The 16785-nt window shown below is 43.7% G+C and overlaps 2 protein-coding genes across 3 annotated transcripts in view; one reads left to right on the top strand and one right to left on the bottom strand.

The window, feature by feature from the left end:
- Positions 1-8304, bottom strand: part of DTL (denticleless E3 ubiquitin protein ligase homolog) — a 21720-nt gene extending 13416 nt beyond the window's left edge. Inside the window, exons 1-10 of the mRNA XM_063153348.1 lie at positions 8034-8304; positions 7591-7716; positions 6670-6768; positions 6281-6342; positions 6068-6188; positions 5538-5603; positions 4293-4408; positions 3562-3635; positions 2550-2653; positions 1145-1249 (exon numbers count right to left, since the gene is read on the bottom strand). Coding sequence (XP_063009418.1) covers positions 1145-1249; positions 2550-2653; positions 3562-3635; positions 4293-4408; positions 5538-5603; positions 6068-6188; positions 6281-6342; positions 6670-6768; positions 7591-7716; positions 8034-8304 — 1144 coding nt within the window. The remainder of the gene's footprint in view (positions 1-1144; positions 1250-2549; positions 2654-3561; positions 3636-4292; positions 4409-5537; positions 5604-6067; positions 6189-6280; positions 6343-6669; positions 6769-7590; positions 7717-8033) is intronic.
- Positions 8302-16785, top strand: part of INTS7 (integrator complex subunit 7) — a 24362-nt gene continuing 15878 nt past the window's right edge. Inside the window, exons 1-7 of one of the 2 annotated variants that reach the window (XM_063152153.1) lie at positions 8302-8415; positions 8553-8682; positions 10125-10271; positions 12701-12838; positions 13307-13353; positions 13847-14046; positions 15104-15226. In XM_063152153.1, the coding sequence (XP_063008223.1) occupies positions 8325-8415; positions 8553-8682; positions 10125-10271; positions 12701-12838; positions 13307-13353; positions 13847-14046; positions 15104-15226 (876 nt within the window). In that variant the 5' untranslated portion in view covers positions 8302-8324. The remainder of the gene's footprint in view (positions 8416-8552; positions 8683-10124; positions 10272-12700; positions 12839-13306; positions 13354-13846; positions 14047-15103; positions 15227-16785) is intronic. The other variant, XR_010027164.1, reaches the window with a different exon arrangement.

The raw sequence follows: 16785 nt of genomic DNA, 5'->3' as shown, positions 1-16785 counted from the left end.
GAGCCGCCTCAGTGCTGGATGGGAGCAGCTGCAGCCGCGGTGAGGGCGGCCCGAGGGCGGGCGGGGGGCGCTGCCCTCTGCTGAGGGCGGCCAAGGGCGGGCAGGCAGGCACTGCCCTCTGCTGAGGGCGGCCCGAGGAGCAGCACAGGAGCTCCATCCCGCTGGAGCACAGGGCTGCACAGGAGCTCCATCCAGCTGGAGCATGGGGCAGCACAGGAGCTCCATCCAGCTGAAGCATGGGCCTGCACATGGCTGCACAGGAGCTCCATCCAGCTGGAGCACGGGCCTGCACATGGCTGCACAGGAGCTCCATCCAGCTGGAGCACGGGGCTGCACATGGAGCCCGAGGGCTGCACTGGCCACAGCCTGCTCCTGTGAGGGACAGGACAGACAGCACATCCCCACAGAGCAGCCAGGGTTAACCTCACAACCAAGATGTTAATATTTACTACTCACAGCAATTCTCCACTTTGGAAGTGTTCCCACCCACCAGACTGCCTTCCTGAGCAGACAGAAGGACACATTGTTCATCTCATTTCAGTTAACTGAGAGACTGAGAAAAGGAAATGGGAAATAAATTATGTGTCTGGCTGGAACGCATCTAACAAGTTTTGCCACTGGCCTATGGCAAAGCAGCTTCGTGCACCAAAGGCTCAGGGCCATCTTGTGCATGTAAAGGTCAAAGCTGCAGAGCTGAAGGAAACCAAACGGATGAGGCACCTCAATATGCTGGGGATCCTTTCTTCCAGAAACTGTGGTATAAGTTAAATTGAAAAGACACCTTAAAATATCTGAAGATATCAGGTGATTACTTTGAGTGGATTCACTGACAAACCAGTGACTGCCAGTAAGCAGAGGATTCAAACTTGCTTCAGGCTGGATAGTAGCCATTCCTCACTGGATAACTAGAGCTAACAGGCAAACTACCATCAGTCTCTGTCTGGGTGAACCTCTATCTGCCATTAATTTCATGTGGATGGCTTAACATAAAATGTGGATCTGTCCTGCATAGCTTTGGAGATGAGAGCATGGAATAGGTTTCCTTCAAGCTTTGAACCTGGTCCCTGTCTCTCTGTCAGAGGGACACACTTGCCTCTGTAACATCTATACTTTTTGCAGCTATTTCCACAGATATCATGCTTACCTGGAGTGGTCCTTAAACTTGTCATATTGAACATGTAGATACTGTCATCAGTGCAGTTAGCAAACAGATTAGCACCAGTGGAATCCAAAACCAGGCTAGAATATCCTACAGAGAAAGAGAAAAGTTCTTCAGAAAAAAAAAAATTTGGAAAATAAATAGTCTCAAAGAATGCCCAGAGAAGGAAATTTGGAAAGGATCTGTAAAATGTATGAGACTGTCAGGGTAAAGTTTCTATGTTTGACACAGCACTTGCTGAACAAGAAATGTTTCTACAATAACATCTACATTTTCTCATGAGGATTCAGGGAAAGGATTTAGAAAGGTATTGCACCTTCAGAACAGGCAAGTGATTTATGTGATAGCTTCAAACAGATAACAGGAACAACCAGTTGTAGAAGCAGAGATGAAAAATAAAGATGCTCATGCTTTGGTAGAACAAACAATTCTCTGATTTGCTAGTGATTCAGGTTCAAGAAAAATCTTTCCCTTCAGGCAAATTATTTCACAACTACCTCATTGGGAGTGACACTGACCATTACCACATTGATGAGACAAATCATCAGGAATTACTGTGTTGCATCAGAGCATTGTAAGGTATTAAAGGTACAAAGAAGACAGAGTATTACAGCGACCTGAAAAGGTCTCCAGGGTGAGAGAAGGACGAGAATCTTGTTTGATGATCAGAAGGCTGGATTTATTGATGTATGATATATAATACATTATAGCTATACTAAAAAGAATAAGGAGAGAAGTTGCAGAGGCTGCTAAGCTAAGAATAGAATAGAAAAGAATCTAAAAACAAGAGAGTTCTCTGTCACTGTGTTCCAGAGAGCTTGCCCTGTGATTGGCCCTTAATTGTACACATGGAACATGAACCAATCACAGGTGCATCCTATTGCATGCCACAGCAGCTGATAATCATTGTTTACATTCTCTTTCTGGGGCCACAGCTTCCCAGAAGATGAACAAATCTGAAAGAAAGGATTTCTATGAAAAAATGTCTGCGACAACAGAGAAACATGGACAAGTGTACTATCATTTTTGATAATAGTTTCAAGAGGTGATAATAAAAAAACCCAGTCCAGTCTGTTGTCTTTGCAAGATACAATGCAAAGAAAGTTCAATCTGAATTTTATTCATGTATCAAAATGACTAGCTAAATTCCTCATCAAGAGCTGTACTGTTCCTCAACTCTGTTTATGAAAATGCACCGCTGAAGCTTCTGCAAGTTTTTTATCATTGGTGCAGTGATAGAAAAGTCAGGCATGTTCACTCTTCAGCTTGAAAATTGATATTAGCAATCAAGATACCCTGCAGAGTTTGCCAATTGGCTATAAAGATAAGAAATGTCACAGACAGTACCTAATTGACTCTGCACTGTAACAAACCCACGTGCAGCACTCACCAAGCCTGCGAGTGCTGGTCCCAGGGTAGCAGAAGGAGCGCAGGGGCAGCGGGTCCTGGCGGAAGGCAGCGTAGTTCCTGCGCAGGTCCCACACCTTGATCACACTGCAAGAGAAAAGCACCAGTGCCTTCAGCTTCCTCACTTCCCTTCCCATGCTGATACAGCCCTTTAAGAGCACAGAAATCAGGGTGCTCATGACTGAGGAGTGTCAGTGCTAAGGAGACAACAGCTGAGCAGGAGCAGAGCTGTGCTGAAAGCCAAACATTGCTCTGCTGGCCATGGGTGAGGAGGCAGTACTGCCCTCTGTAACTAACACAAGACAGAACAAGAGCCTAGAGGCCAACTTCCTTCAACTAGTAAAAGGAAACATATGGATGCATTTATACTTCTTACAAGTAGTTTTAAAAATTAAGTCTTCCAATTTTTTACTTGCTCTTTGGTAGCAAGTCTCTGTCATGAACCATAGGCAGGACAGTCAGTCTTCTCTGCCTCAGAAAGGCTTTGACCACATGGAACCTGCTAAAGAATCAAGTCTAAGCGGATCATTTCCATGCTGATCAATAAGACAGTTTGCTCAAGCTCCAAGATGCTGCAAGGGATCTGGCACCTAAGAGAATGCATCTTTTGTAACTCAAAGCAACATTTTCTCAAGCATGCCTACACATGTCCAGGCCCTGACCACCCACCCACACCCATACAGGCTGTCTAACAATAGCCTGTCTATGTGTGGTCTCATAGGTCCATGAGAACAGAGAGAGGGAAGAATTGCTCTCATTCTGCCCCACAGCTAAGACTAAAATGGGCATTTACCACATATCACAGTTTGTCCAGTACTGCAATCTCTAGCAAGGGAGTAAAGCCAATGCAAGCTGGCAGCATAGCTGTTGATTCCACCTAGCAGTAGCTCTAGGCCTTGTTGGCCACTGAGTGATCTTAGAGAGAAAATCTCCCAATGTTTCTATGCCACTGAGCACACAGAATAGACAGGAAAGCAGGCATCCTCCCTCCTTACCCATCAACAGCTCCTGCAGAGATAAGAGTATGCTCATCCTGAAGCACTAACACAGTTACACTCTGCTGGAAATCCTTAAAAAGAGAAGAAAAAAGAACTTTATTTTCTTTTAAGGTCAGCGAGATCTTAGTTCAAGGCCATGCGAATGCAGGGAAAACCTCCTCCTAGGCAGGCAGCAGAACACAGAAACAGCAGATGTCATTTAGGACACAACAATGCTTTGAACACTCCCTCCAGTGAAATTGCCACTGAGAGATAAGTGTTTGGGCAGCAGTTTGAGATTACATCTTTGAGCTCACAGATAAGAGAGCTGCCTTCATCCCAAGGTCTAATAGATCAAAAATGATCAGGTCTTACTCCAGTAAGGCAGTAATTTGTCTGGTCAAATTAAGGGGGCAAAAAAAAGACAGAAAAAATGTACAACTCTCCCTATCCCTCCCCTCAAAAAGGGAATTCTTTCCTCCCTGGGGAGGGGAAAAAAACCAACATATATTTTCACATAGCATTTGCCCAAAGTTGGATTTTATGGCATGTGGGTTGTTAGGCAACTACCCAATGTCTAAAATTAGCCACTGCAAATGACCATGACAAAAAAATCTTATCTCTGCAAAGATAAATGGAAGCATTTACCATGTACAAACCACATATTTCTCACTATATTTGCTTAGGAAGAATTCTGTGAATAGCACTGTCCCCAGAAGAGACATTTTGTTTCTTGCCCAGACACCCACCACCAAGGGAGCAAGTCCTCTCAGGTTCTGCCTCTTCTTCTTTGGTTTGGAAGGAGTCTGCTTGTCAGCCACGTTGTGTGCTCCACTGATTTGATTTACCTGCCTGTAAAAGCCATCTGAAAGAAATCAAAGACATCTCAATTTACATGCAATTTTGCTATCACTTTAATAAAACAGGCATCAGTTTGGGATTAGACCTAAAAGGTGGCTTAGGTTAAGCTTGAAAATCATTACTGTATTCTGAAAACAAAAACTAATTACATACAAAACCAGTGAGAAGAACACACTGCAAAAAACCCTGAGGTCAGTGTAGCATAGACAATGAAACTAAAGCTGATCTAGGCAGGCTGCCTTTGGAAATTGCTACCCCTTGGTCTTTTTTTCACATGAATCTTGATCTGGAGTGTTCAATTCACCTCATCCCAAGCAGAACTGCCTCACTGGAACATGCCCGGTGCTTTTCCACTCTATTTTATAATTTCATGTTCAGCCTTTTGTCTGTTACCTTGTGAAATGTACTGCCTTACTAGAGTAAGGCAACTTTTTTACTTTTTTTCCCTACACCTTCCACTTCAATTGTGTGGAGTCAGTGAACTTTTCCTTCACTGGCCTGTTTGAAAACCCAGGAAACCTGGGACAGATGGAAGAGCAAGACAGGCAAAGAAACTGCTGTGGCAGAGCAGGGAACTGGGAAATGGCATAAGGGGAAAGGGCTGGAAAAGGAAAAACTCCAGGAAACAAACAGGAGCAAAATGAGCTCACATCATATTCATAGTAAGTGTTCCCACAATATATTCAGTTGCTACCAGCACTCACAAGCTCTTTTTTTCTACACTTTCTGCCTTCCTTCCTTCCTATGCTGGCAGGAGCCTTTCCAGCTTTTCCTCACCCCTCTGGATGGCTCTGACCTAAGCAATCTCTCCTGTCTCACCTGCTTTTCCACTGCCCTAGCAGGATGCATTCTGTACAGCCTCACCTCCTTACCTACACACAGGGAATTATCAAACCAGCCTGTGGTTTGATGCTGCACAGCTGGGACTGCTGCAAAGTGGGGAAATGCCATGGCATACATAAATAGCAGAGATAGCTATTCCATCCCCTTACAGTACCTAAAGCAGTACAGTTATCTGAGAGTCCTCTGCTGCCTACATTGTAATCAAAAGGATCAGTCCAACCAGCCCATCTGAGCAGTCCTTTTACATGAGACACCAAGCTTTTCTGATACATAACTGAAAGTTTATTTACCTTTCTTGTTGCACCTGGTATCCCAAACCATGATGTTTCCATCTCTCCCTCCAGTACAGAAAACAGCTGAGAGAAAAAAAGTGTTATTAGCTTCCAAAAGCATTTCTTTAATTAAGTGAATGCAGTAGAATGCCATCAGTGTACCTCTGTCTCTCCTGTCCCAACACTTGGGATGCCAATCCTGGAAATACAGAACTCAGGCCATTGTTTTGCCATGCTTTTGACTTGTTCCCTTACTCTTACTATCCTTTTCTCACTCCCACTAGAGAAACCAGCCTATGGAAAGCATATTCACACCCTTGGGTATGGAAGCAGATCTTATCTTTGCCCAAGATCAGAAATGTGCACATTTTAGCATCAGGACACCATCAGGTTCCAGCTAGACAGTTTTGCTTTCCTGGCTGGGTCACTGCTCAGGCCTGTGCTATTGGTACCTGTCAGCTTCCAACGCCCCTTTTTAACCCTTAAAGTACTTTGCCAGAGGTAAAGAAGAAGGGAAAAAACAGACAACAGGCAGTATCAACATTTACCTTTCTCAAACCTAGAAAAAGCAACTGACTTGAGGCTACACTGGTGACCTTTGCATATGCCAAGAAGCTCGCCAGCTCTCACATCCCACACCTTGGCTGTCTGATCTCCTGAAGCAGTGACCTTCAGAGGGAAAAATAAAAAGCTTCAGTCATTTTCTGTACACAGTTGCCAAAGCATGAAAAAAAAAAGTCAGATGGCAAAAGATTGCTTACAATCCTGTGCTCCCCTGGCACCCAGGCAAGGTCAAATACAGCATTTGAGTGAGCCTGCCATTCTAAAAAGAAAGCAAAAGCCAAGATTAGTTCAGTGCATTGTAGCATGGTATTTTGCAGAAGACTAAATGACACCAGACACTGAAATCAGAAATCTTGTCAACAGTTTGCCTTAGGCATGAAAGACAACACAGAACAATTCACCTACTGCTGCTGATTAAGTGCACATTCATGCTGCTGCTTTGTAAAGAAGACTCAGCAAACTATGTGGAAGAAATAAAGTACTGCCTACAATTTATGTTTTAAGGACTTGCAAAAAGCTCTCTTTGATTCCCGCAAATCCCACACTTGTCACATCAAATGAAGATCACCTTCTGTACAACATCTACCTTTAAAGATGAGCTTGCTGGTGGTCTGTGCTTCAGTATCATACAGTCTAACAAACCCTTCTTCATTTGCAACTGCCAGGATGTGCTCCAAATTTGGGGCTGAAAAGAAATTGAAATATATTACATAGCTAATAAAAAATCATGCCCATGCTCTTCGTGAAAACCATAGATGCTTTAAATAGGGAATACAGCAAACATAAAACTGTGAAATAAACAGCATTTACATAGCAACCTAAGTGTTAAAATAGAGAAACACTGGCAAGCAATTTTTCTAGATGCTCCATTGAGGAATGACTATACATGGGCAATCAAATGGCTCCAGAAGCAACTTTTGGGATAACACCTTTTTCATCAGCTATAACAGTTTTCCAGTTACATTTGTCTGTATCTAGAGTACCTATCATCAACAGCCTCCAGCATTTTCTGTGATCTGACTTGGAAAAGCAGGAAGCCACCTTAGAGAAATGTAAAGTCTCAAGCCAAAACTAGAGCACAACAAATGAAGATGTTTTGCCCTAAGGATCCAGGAGCTTCATTGCTTACTCCCTTCTCCCATCATGGGGAAATGCCGTGTGTACAGCACAGCCTGGTGACATCCATTCACATCTAATTTCTACCTAATGCTCTCCACCCTATTCTAGCTTTTATATATTTTGAACAAAGCCCAGTTTTTCACCTATGTAGCCTCACACTGTCACCAAGAGGACACACCTTGAAACACACACAGATGAAACAAAGAGACACTAAAATAAAAGCTTTACAGTTGCTTCTTGGAGGGAAAACTTCCCATCAGTATCTAGGTGCACCACGATCCAAAGTTTATCACGTGTAGGAGCAAGCACACTGTAGCAGTAAGCTCACTTTGAAACAACAGAGCCCATACCCCGGCCCCACAAAAGGGCTTTCAGGAGGTGACTTTACCTGTAGAAAAGGTGCAGCCGAAAGGAGGGACCGGCATTCCCGTCTGCCCGTAGGACAGGTGATCATCTTCTCGGCTGCACTGGTAGCTCTCCAAGAGATGCTGCAGGGGAAGCGCTGAGCACGGACCTACAACGGGACAGACGGACCGTAAGCGCCTCAGACACCACAGGCTCGGGCGCCACGAGCCGCGAGGCGGCCGCCGCAGCTGTGCGGGCGGCCGGGGATGGATGGGGACGGGAGGGCCCGCGGGAAGGCGCGGTGGCGGCGGCGGAAAGGCGCGGTAGCGGCGGAAAGGCGCGGTGGCGGCGGGAAGGCGCTGTGGCAGGAGCAAGGCACGGCGGTGGCAGAGGCAAGGCGCGGTACTCAGGGGCACGGCGCGGTATTCAGGAGCAAGGCGCGGTATTCAGGGGCAAGGCGCGGTATTCAGGGGCAAGGCGCAGTACTCACGGGCGGGCGCGGCGGCGGCGCGGCGGAGCAGCGCGCGACACAGCATGGCAACGGGGACACGGCCGGGGCGCACCGCGCCAGCTCCCGCCAAACCTCCAGCCCGCCAAGCGCGCCGCGCGCCCTCATTGGCCACCGGAGAGCGCTCAGCGCCGCGCCCGCCTCCTCTGATTGGGCGGCGCTAAGGGATGGGCGGGGCCTCCAGGCCGCGCCCGCCGGTGGTTCCCGCGGCCGCGCCGGGCGGGCGGGGTCAGGCGCGCGGCTGCGCATGCGCGGGGCCGGCGGCAGCAATGGCGGCCAGCGGCAAGTCCTTCTTGGCGGACGCGGGCTATGGCGAGCAGGAGCTGGACGCCAACTCCGCCCTCATGGAACTGGACAAAGGTGAGCCCGCGCGGGCCTAGGCAGCGGGGCCGGGGTGGGGGCTTCGCTCGGTACCGCTTTACCCAGGGAGGACGGGGGGCGGAGGAGGAACCCGGGGCCGGTGGAGGTGCCTGCGGTAATTCTGCTGTCTCCGTTAGGCCTCAGGTCCGGCAAGCTCGGGGAGCAGTGCGAAGCCGTCGTTCGTTTTCCGAGGCTCTTCCAGAAATACCCGTTCCCCATTCTCATCAACTCGGCGTTCCTAAAGCTGGCCGATGTTTTCAGAGTGGGGTGAGTGCTTGAGGGCTGCCCGTCTGCTCCTGTCTGTTCCAGTCTGATCCGCGGGAACGCGCCGTGCCTTGGAGTGTCCTGCAGTGGAGGCTGGCGGGTCGTGCTCGCCTGCCAACACCCCTGCGGTACCCAGTCTGTTGTGGTTGGGCTTCATTGGAACTTGTTTTCCACTTCTTCAGTGGGCGTGAGCGGCTGTGAGTGGTAACGACACAGTTCCGTTCCTGGTTTGGGGATTCTCTCCCTGACTGGTTTAAGTCCACTGGTGTAAGTTTTGCTCTATAAGCACATCCAAATCATAACTCATAAATGGATGGATGATCACATGTGCAAATCTAATCTCTAGTGTGAAAAGTGCATATTATGTGGCTCTCTGCAGATATTTACTATATGTATTTTGATGTATTGATTAGTAGTGCTGTATTAACATTTTAATAATATGATGAATGTAGACTTGTAGTTAAAATAAGAACTATGTAAGTGGGATTTTTTTTTAAGAAAGGAATGAGGCATTCACACCAGATAGCATCCACAGGACATCTAAATCTTTCAGAGAAAAATAATTTATTGCCCCATTATCAGAAGAAACAAACTTCTTCTCGCCTCAAAGGTGCTGTCAGGATTCAGAGGAAGAAGTTGACACTGACCAGATGAAATCCTGTGTTTGAATGGAATTTATGCATCATGTGTGAAGTGTATGAATATGCAACAGGCTATTGCTTTTAAGGGTTAATCCTCTGTTAACGTGGTGCCCTTTTTCGGGCTCGTGCTGCCCAGAAAAAGGTACCCAGACATCCGTAACTCTTTGTCTCTATTGTCTCATATTGTCTTAATTCAGTTTGTCCAACTTATTATTAGTCTAATTGTATTACTATTTTTATAACCATTTTATTACTTTTAAAATTTTAAAAACAAGTGATTGGCGTTTTTCACATCTAATAAAACTTCAAGCTTTTCTAAGTGCCTGCTGTCTAAGTGATGTATATATAATGGAATCAAAGCTGCTTCTTAAAAGCTTACAAAGGTGTATGCTATTGTTGTGGAATCTTCACTCTTGTCTTCAGGAAGGAAAACAAATTTGCTCAGCACTTGACAGTGGTAATTAAGACTTCTCTGTCTTAGTCTCGAATGTGTTTTTCCAGCAGATTTGGATCCCTATGTGTGCACAAAACAGGCATTTGCTTACACCCCTCCTCACTGGTATCAGCAGGTTCATTTCCCTGGAATTGGGCTTTAGTTTGACACTATCTGAACTGGAAAATAAAGCAATAGCATGTTAACAGTCTCTATTTTACTGTATCAGTCTACTCAAATGTTTCTAAAGCATAGCTATCTCCTTGTTTTAATTTGCTCCCAAACGCTGTAGTTAAGTAATTTTGTATTTAAAGTGCTTGAATTTTTGTTACAAAATAGCCTGACAAAGAAATGTTTGTATTTTCTAACAGGAACAACTTCCTGAGGCTGTGTGTGCTGAAAGTTACTCAGCAGAGTGAGAAGCACTTGGAGAAGATCCTGAATGTGGATGAATTTGTCAAGAGAGTTTTCTCAGTGATCCATAGCAACGATCCGGTTGCTCGGGCCATTACACTCCGGTGAGTGTGGCAGGAGGGATCCTCATTTCCTTCAGATCTGGGAATGGTTCTGATTTACTGCCAACCTGTAGGTAACTATCAATGTGCTTGTCTGGAATAACAAGACCTAGTGCAAGGTGCTGCATCTGGGCCAGGGCAACCCCTGGTGTCACTCCAGGCTGGGGATGAACAGGTCGAGAGCAGCTCTGCAGTGAGAGACTTGGGGTGCTGGTGGATGAAAAGCTGGACATGGCCCAGCAATGTTCACTGGCAGCCCAGAGAGCCAAATGTGCTTTGGGCTACATCAAAAGGAGCCTGGGCAGCAGGCCAAGGAAGGGGATTCTGCCCCTCTGCTCCCCTCTGGTGAGACCCTCCTGCAGTGCTGTGCCCAGCTCTGGGGTCCCCAGCACAGGAAGGAGATGGACCTGTTGGAGAGAGTCCAGAGGAGGCAGCTGAGATTAGAGGGATGGAGCACCTCTCCTGTGAGGGAATGCTGAGAGAGTTGGGATTGTTCAGCCTGGAGAAGAGAAGGCTTTGGAGTGCTCTGATTGTGGCCTTCCAGTACCTGAAGGGAGACTACAAGAATGATGGAGAGGGACTTTTTACAAGGGCCTGTAGTGATAGGACATGGGGGAATGGATTCAAACTAAAAGAGAGTAGGTTTAGATAAGATATTGGGAAAAAATTCTGTATTGTGTGTGTGGTGAAACACTGGAACAGGTTGCCCAGAGAAGTTATGGATGCTTCATCCATTAAAGTATTTAAGGCCAGGTTGGATGGGGCTTTGAGCAACCTGGTGAAGCAGAAGGTGTCCCTGTCTATGGCCAGAGGTTTGGAACTGGATGATCTTTAGGGTCCCTTCCAACCCAGGCCATTCTGTGAGTGAAATAAAAGAGGCTTTTTATCATTCCTCACAGAGTTAAAAGCAGAGACAGTTGTCTTAGAAAAGCATGAATGATAAGGATTAGTGATAGCAAGAACAAGGTTATTAACCACTTATGATGGGGAGAATTTTGTGGGTGGTCCCAGGCAACACAGAATTTGCAGTGTTGAAATTTTTTGTACACCAGAGAAGAAAACTGAATCTGTAGTGTGCATAACCCAGACAGTAGCTATATGGAATATATCACATCTTGCCTAGAATATTTTTAGGCCAAGTGAAAGTGCTCCCTTTTGTGTCAAAATAGTTTTTGATAACTTGAAACCAAAAGTAGTTGATATCTGATCAATAACTTCTGAGGAAATGCTGTTATATTACTGATTGCTTTGAACCTCTGGGAATCAAGTGGGAAAACAAAATTAATCTGTCGTCCATGCCACTGTCCTGCTGGTTTGGTGTCTGTGTCTCTCATGCTATCCAGCATGATCCTCTTAACTGCATCTTCCAGCCCCTGTGCAGGTGAATTCAAATGTGAAGAGAGCACTTCTCTTTCTCTTTTTATATTCTTTTTGTACCTCCATCTGGAACTGTTTTTGATTTCACTACTGGGAGATGGGAGGCATTAGCAGGGCTTTGGTTTATTAGGTCACGTGTCCACTTCTTTTTTCTTTGAATATTTCATTTGAGATTATGCTTTCATGCCCTGGTGTCTCAGAAATCTGTAAATAAAATATGTCTGCATGTTTTTTTGTAGTCTCTGTTCAGTGCTTCAGTATAAGATTGCAGTTGTTGACTGGCATTGAGGGTTATCTTCACAGGCTGCTACAAAGTCCCAGGAGTCCTCTCAGTTTGCATAAGTACTTTAATTACTAAATTCACAGAATACATCAAATAAAATATTAAAATAGCTGTTGGTTGAACAGTTTCAATTTAAAATCTTCTGTTGATTTTTTTTTTGTCATACTTGAATAGTGTCAATAAGGAATAACGTGTTGAAAGAAAGAGCAGCTTAAACAAAACTTTGTCTGTGGAATTTTATTTCTAGATAACTGTGTAAATATTTGCACAGAGCTGTAGCTAAAATTAGCATAAGTATAAATCCTACATTTATTCTTCTTTTAACTGGATTATGCTAAATATGCCTGAAAGGCATCTTTGAAATATTTGTGGCAAAGTATAGGCTACTTTTTTAGCAGTTACACAAAATGTGATGCTACTTTTTTCACTAATAACCTTAACTTAGATCAGTGAAAGATGTTGGAAATAAATCATGCCATAGTGAACTTTGAATTTTTAAAGAATTTTGGTAAGTTTCTCACTGTATCAATTTCAAGCTGAAAGTTATAAAAATGGAATTTTTATCAAACTACTGATGCAACCCACACAACAAAATCTTTACATTTAATTGCATGTTTACTTTTAGCATTTGCTTGTTTCTGTAATAGCCGTGAAAGAGCACATATTTATATAAACACAGCCTTTTAACCAGTCTTTTTTACATTTTTATTTGGTTTCATCATTTCTTCATGCTCACTGTTTGTCCTGATTTTGCTGTGATTTATTTCTGCAGGATGTTGGGCAGCATGGCATCTATCATTCCAGAAAGGAAGAATGCCCATCACAGTATTCGCCAGAGTTTGGATTCCCATGACAATGTGGAGGTTGAAGCTGCTATATTTGCTGCTGCCAACTTTTCTGCACAATCTAAGTAAGAACTATTTTTTTCACTTTTTCACATTACAGAGAATGGAAACTCCATTAACACTGACATTCACACACCTCTCTATTTTGTGTTGTGCTGTCCTTTATAGCAAACAATTATATGCAATAACGATGTAAGGAAATCTGAATACAAGTTGAGCTGATTTTTTTTTTCTGAAATGGAAAGCTCATAACTATAAGAACTGGAATAGCAGCTTTAATCATGAATTATTTGACAGAAATTATATTAGTAAAATGTAGTGCTGCTTGTCAGTTTTTGAAAGCTTTCATTTTTTCATTTGGTCATGCCTGTGTGCAGGGGTTCTGAAAAGACTCAGGTTTTGGCAGGCACTCTTCTGTGTAACTTTTAATTGTTAAAACGCAGTGTTTGGTAGTTCAGTTGATTTTTTTTTTCTATTTTTAATGACTTAATTTTTTATTTTTCATTTCACCTGATACTTTCTTTTCTCCACAGGGATTTTGCTGTCGGAATATGTAACAAAATCAGCGAGATGATTCAAGGTACATGTGTATGTTGAGTGATAAAGAGGAAAAGTTTTAATTTCTCTGAAAATTTTTTATTATTCATATTTACATATTAGATATCAGAATGCTGTTGCCCTTAGATGATTGCAGTTTTTAAATTAGCTGACCAATAATCTGTCTGGTTATCTTAAATCCTCCTAAAATTTAAGTTTTTGAAGCACCTGTTTGGTACAGAATAAAAGCCCATCTATAGTGTGATGAGCATAGACTCTCATAGGTTGCTTCAGATGAGTTAATTTGTGTGTTACCTGCAGGGAAGCAAGAAGCAGCTTTCTCAAACAGCCATGAAAGTGCTTGATAGTGCTGTCATTTCACACCTAGCTAGAACATGAGTTATTTGAAGCCACTGCAGGTGTTTGCACAATCTCCTTTCAGCAGTGGTAGCAATCCAGACATACTCTGTGCCTCAGAGCTGCCAAAAAAGCCAACCCAAGGACTAACTCTGGCTGTGTTTCTTTCCTTCCTGCAGGTTTGGCCACACCTGTGGACCTGAAGCTGAAGTTGATCCCTATTCTGCAGCACATGCACCACGATGCCAGCCTGGCCTCCAGCTCCAGGCAGCTGCTGCAGCAGCTGGTGACATCCTACCCCTCCACCAAGATGGTCATTGTCACCCTGCACACCTTCACTCTGCTTGCTGCTTCTTCTTTGGTTGACATTCCCAAGCAGGTAACTCTTCCTAAGGCATGCCTTCTGTTGAAGTACAAAGTACATTTCAAAAGCACTCAGGTTCTGCCTGCTGATCAAAGCAAACAGTGATGCCTGGGCTGGGTTGGTTGCTCCTGTGTGCTGTCAAGGAAGAATGCCCTAAAAACTGCTGCTACTTTCATGTTTTTTACCTTTTCTGGTTCCATTTCCAGGTGACTGTATCAAACACACTACGCCTTTTTTACAGTTCATAACATGTCTTTTACTAAATCAGGGATTCAAATCACAAGGATAGACCAGCATACAGGAAAATAAACATCCTGATTTTTTCAGAAAAGAGTTCAACTGGCCTGTGGAAGCCAGGCTTTACTTTGCACTTCTGTATATTGTCTTGGGTTGTGGGTGTGCCTTTTGCCTTTCTTTCATGGAAGCACATGAATATTTCACGCATTTAAATTGTATTTCTTGGAGAATTTTGAGGAATTTCAATCAGTTCCTTAAATTCAGGACTATAAACCAAGTAATGGGAAAGCAGTGATGGAAAAATGCAATGCTTTTTATGTTCTGATAATGAGCTTTGTGGATGTGATTTATAGAGCAGGTCTGGACACAGAGTCACTTGAGACTCATCCAGCTAATCATTATAAAGGAGTCATGAAAATCTGTTTGCTTTCTTTCATCCCTGTACAGCCATGCAAGGCTGGTGTCTGTTAGATAATGGCATTGATCTGTCTGAAACTCTCTGCTGTGGCTCACTTCTGTATTTCAGATGATGCTTCTGATGGTGCTGAACCTAAGCCTGCTGAAACAACATGAGAACACTTAATGTGCTGCTTTTATTTGTTTGTTTTTTTTTTTTTTTTTTTAATGGCAGTAAACATGGAGATTTAGGCTGTATTTCTGCAGCACAACAGCCAATACTGCATAAAACTGATGGAGACTAAAAACCATGGCTGGCATGTTCATACTTTCTCAAGTTAGTTTTGGCTCTGTGTGCTCAACATTTCTTCCTGAGTGCTTTAGAAAATGCTTCCTTCTAGTAGCATCACTTTTAAACAATGAATTTATTTTCTTGCAGATTCAACTTTTGTTGCAGTACTTGAAAAATGACCCCAGGAAGGCTGTGAAGAGGCTTGCAATCCAGGATCTGAGGTTGTTGGCCAACAAGACACCACATACATGGAGCAGAGAAAATATTCAGGTCTATTAAATATTCATGGTTTTTAAGCTAAAATTTCTTATGAAGCTTCCCAAGGAGCTGTAGAATTCTCCCCAGAGGAACGATTTGGGAGGTTAAGGAAGGAGTAACATGCATCTCCATACCCTTAAGTTAGGTTACTCTGTCAAGCAGCCTAGCCAGGCATCAATGAGCAGCTCACAGAATGTCTTCAGCTGGATAAATTGACACTACCAAGGGAAGGCATGTGCCGTGTAGGAAGCCTCTGTACCATGAGGAAGTAGCTTTTCCATCTGACAAACCCACTTCAGGTAACAGACATGAGAGCTGAATGTTTTTACCACAGTGAGTACACACCAATGCTCTGGTGCAAAACAGCCTCTGGGATTTGTCAAAACATGTCATCCAGCAAGGGGTACTTAAAAGGACAAATGGGATTTTTGTTTCAGTTCTTAGAATTAATGGGGTTTTTGCAATAGTAGCCTTGTGACTCCTGTTGTACCAGTGAGAAGGTGTTTATAGTGCACCTGTGCTGTTTGGGGAAATTTGTGTTATGTTGTAGATGTTACTGCTGCCTTCTTTCAATCACAGTTGCATATGAATTTTTACTCCTTCCCCTTTTTCTGGTAGAAAAGAAATGGAAAATAACTTCAGTTTAGATTAATGGGAAAGTAAATATTTCAAGAAATTAATGGCAGAGGGTCACAGCTCTACTTTTTCCTGGGTCATTTTTTCTTTGTTTTTGTTACTCTTGGAAGCTACTTGGATCCTGTCCTGTTGGAGCATAAGGCATCTGGGAGAAAAAACTATGCAGGTTTTTGTTAACAATCATGTGAGAAATAAAGCAGGTTCTGCTCTGTCCCCAGTTCTTGGAGATGATGGTCTGGAGTGTGCAGAGCTTTTTGCTTTAGTGAACTGCTTTTTTCTTCATAATGGATTAACTCCATAAATTTATTTCCTTTTAGGAATTTTAAGGAATTGTGGATTTTTTTTGTGAAGAAAGTGCTACTCTATCCCATATTTCAGTAGTAGTTATGTCAGTACAAGTGAGAGGCATTGATAACGTGGCTTTCATTGTCATGTAGTGTGTTGAAGCAGAGTGGGTGTCCTGATGGTTGAAATGCATAGGGAAAAGTTCCACTGATGTCAGAACTAAACCAGTGGCTAGGTGAAAACAAAGCTAATTGTCTGAAGCTTGCAGAAATAGAGTTTTTCTGACTTCTGAAATAATAAGTTGACAGTTTTTTTGGAAAGTTGTTCTCCCAACAACGGGAGATAATATAAACAAAATACCATGCTTATACAACAAGGACTGGAACAGCCTCTCCTTTTCTCATGGCAAGGCCTGCCTCTTGTACCTTTTTACCAACAAACATTGGTTAGTTTCTTCAGCATTTGAAGTCTGTCCTGAGTAGGTCAGGTGGGAAGTTTGGTGTTTGCACTGTGGAGGCTTCACTGATTTCTGGACATCAGCCTCAGAAGCTGTTGCTGCCTGGAGCAGTCCATCCTGCTGGCTCTGTGTCCTGGCAGTGTTCAGTCACTGTTTCAGATATGCCCTGAGAGCTGATCTGAGAGCACTGGAG

This window comes from Melospiza melodia, chromosome 3, assembly GCF_035770615.1.
Source record: "Melospiza melodia melodia isolate bMelMel2 chromosome 3, bMelMel2.pri, whole genome shotgun sequence".
Taxonomy (NCBI): Eukaryota; Metazoa; Chordata; class Aves; order Passeriformes; family Passerellidae; genus Melospiza; species Melospiza melodia.
The sequence above is the reverse complement of the archived record's forward strand: the minus strand, read 5'-3'. Positions and strand labels throughout refer to the sequence as shown.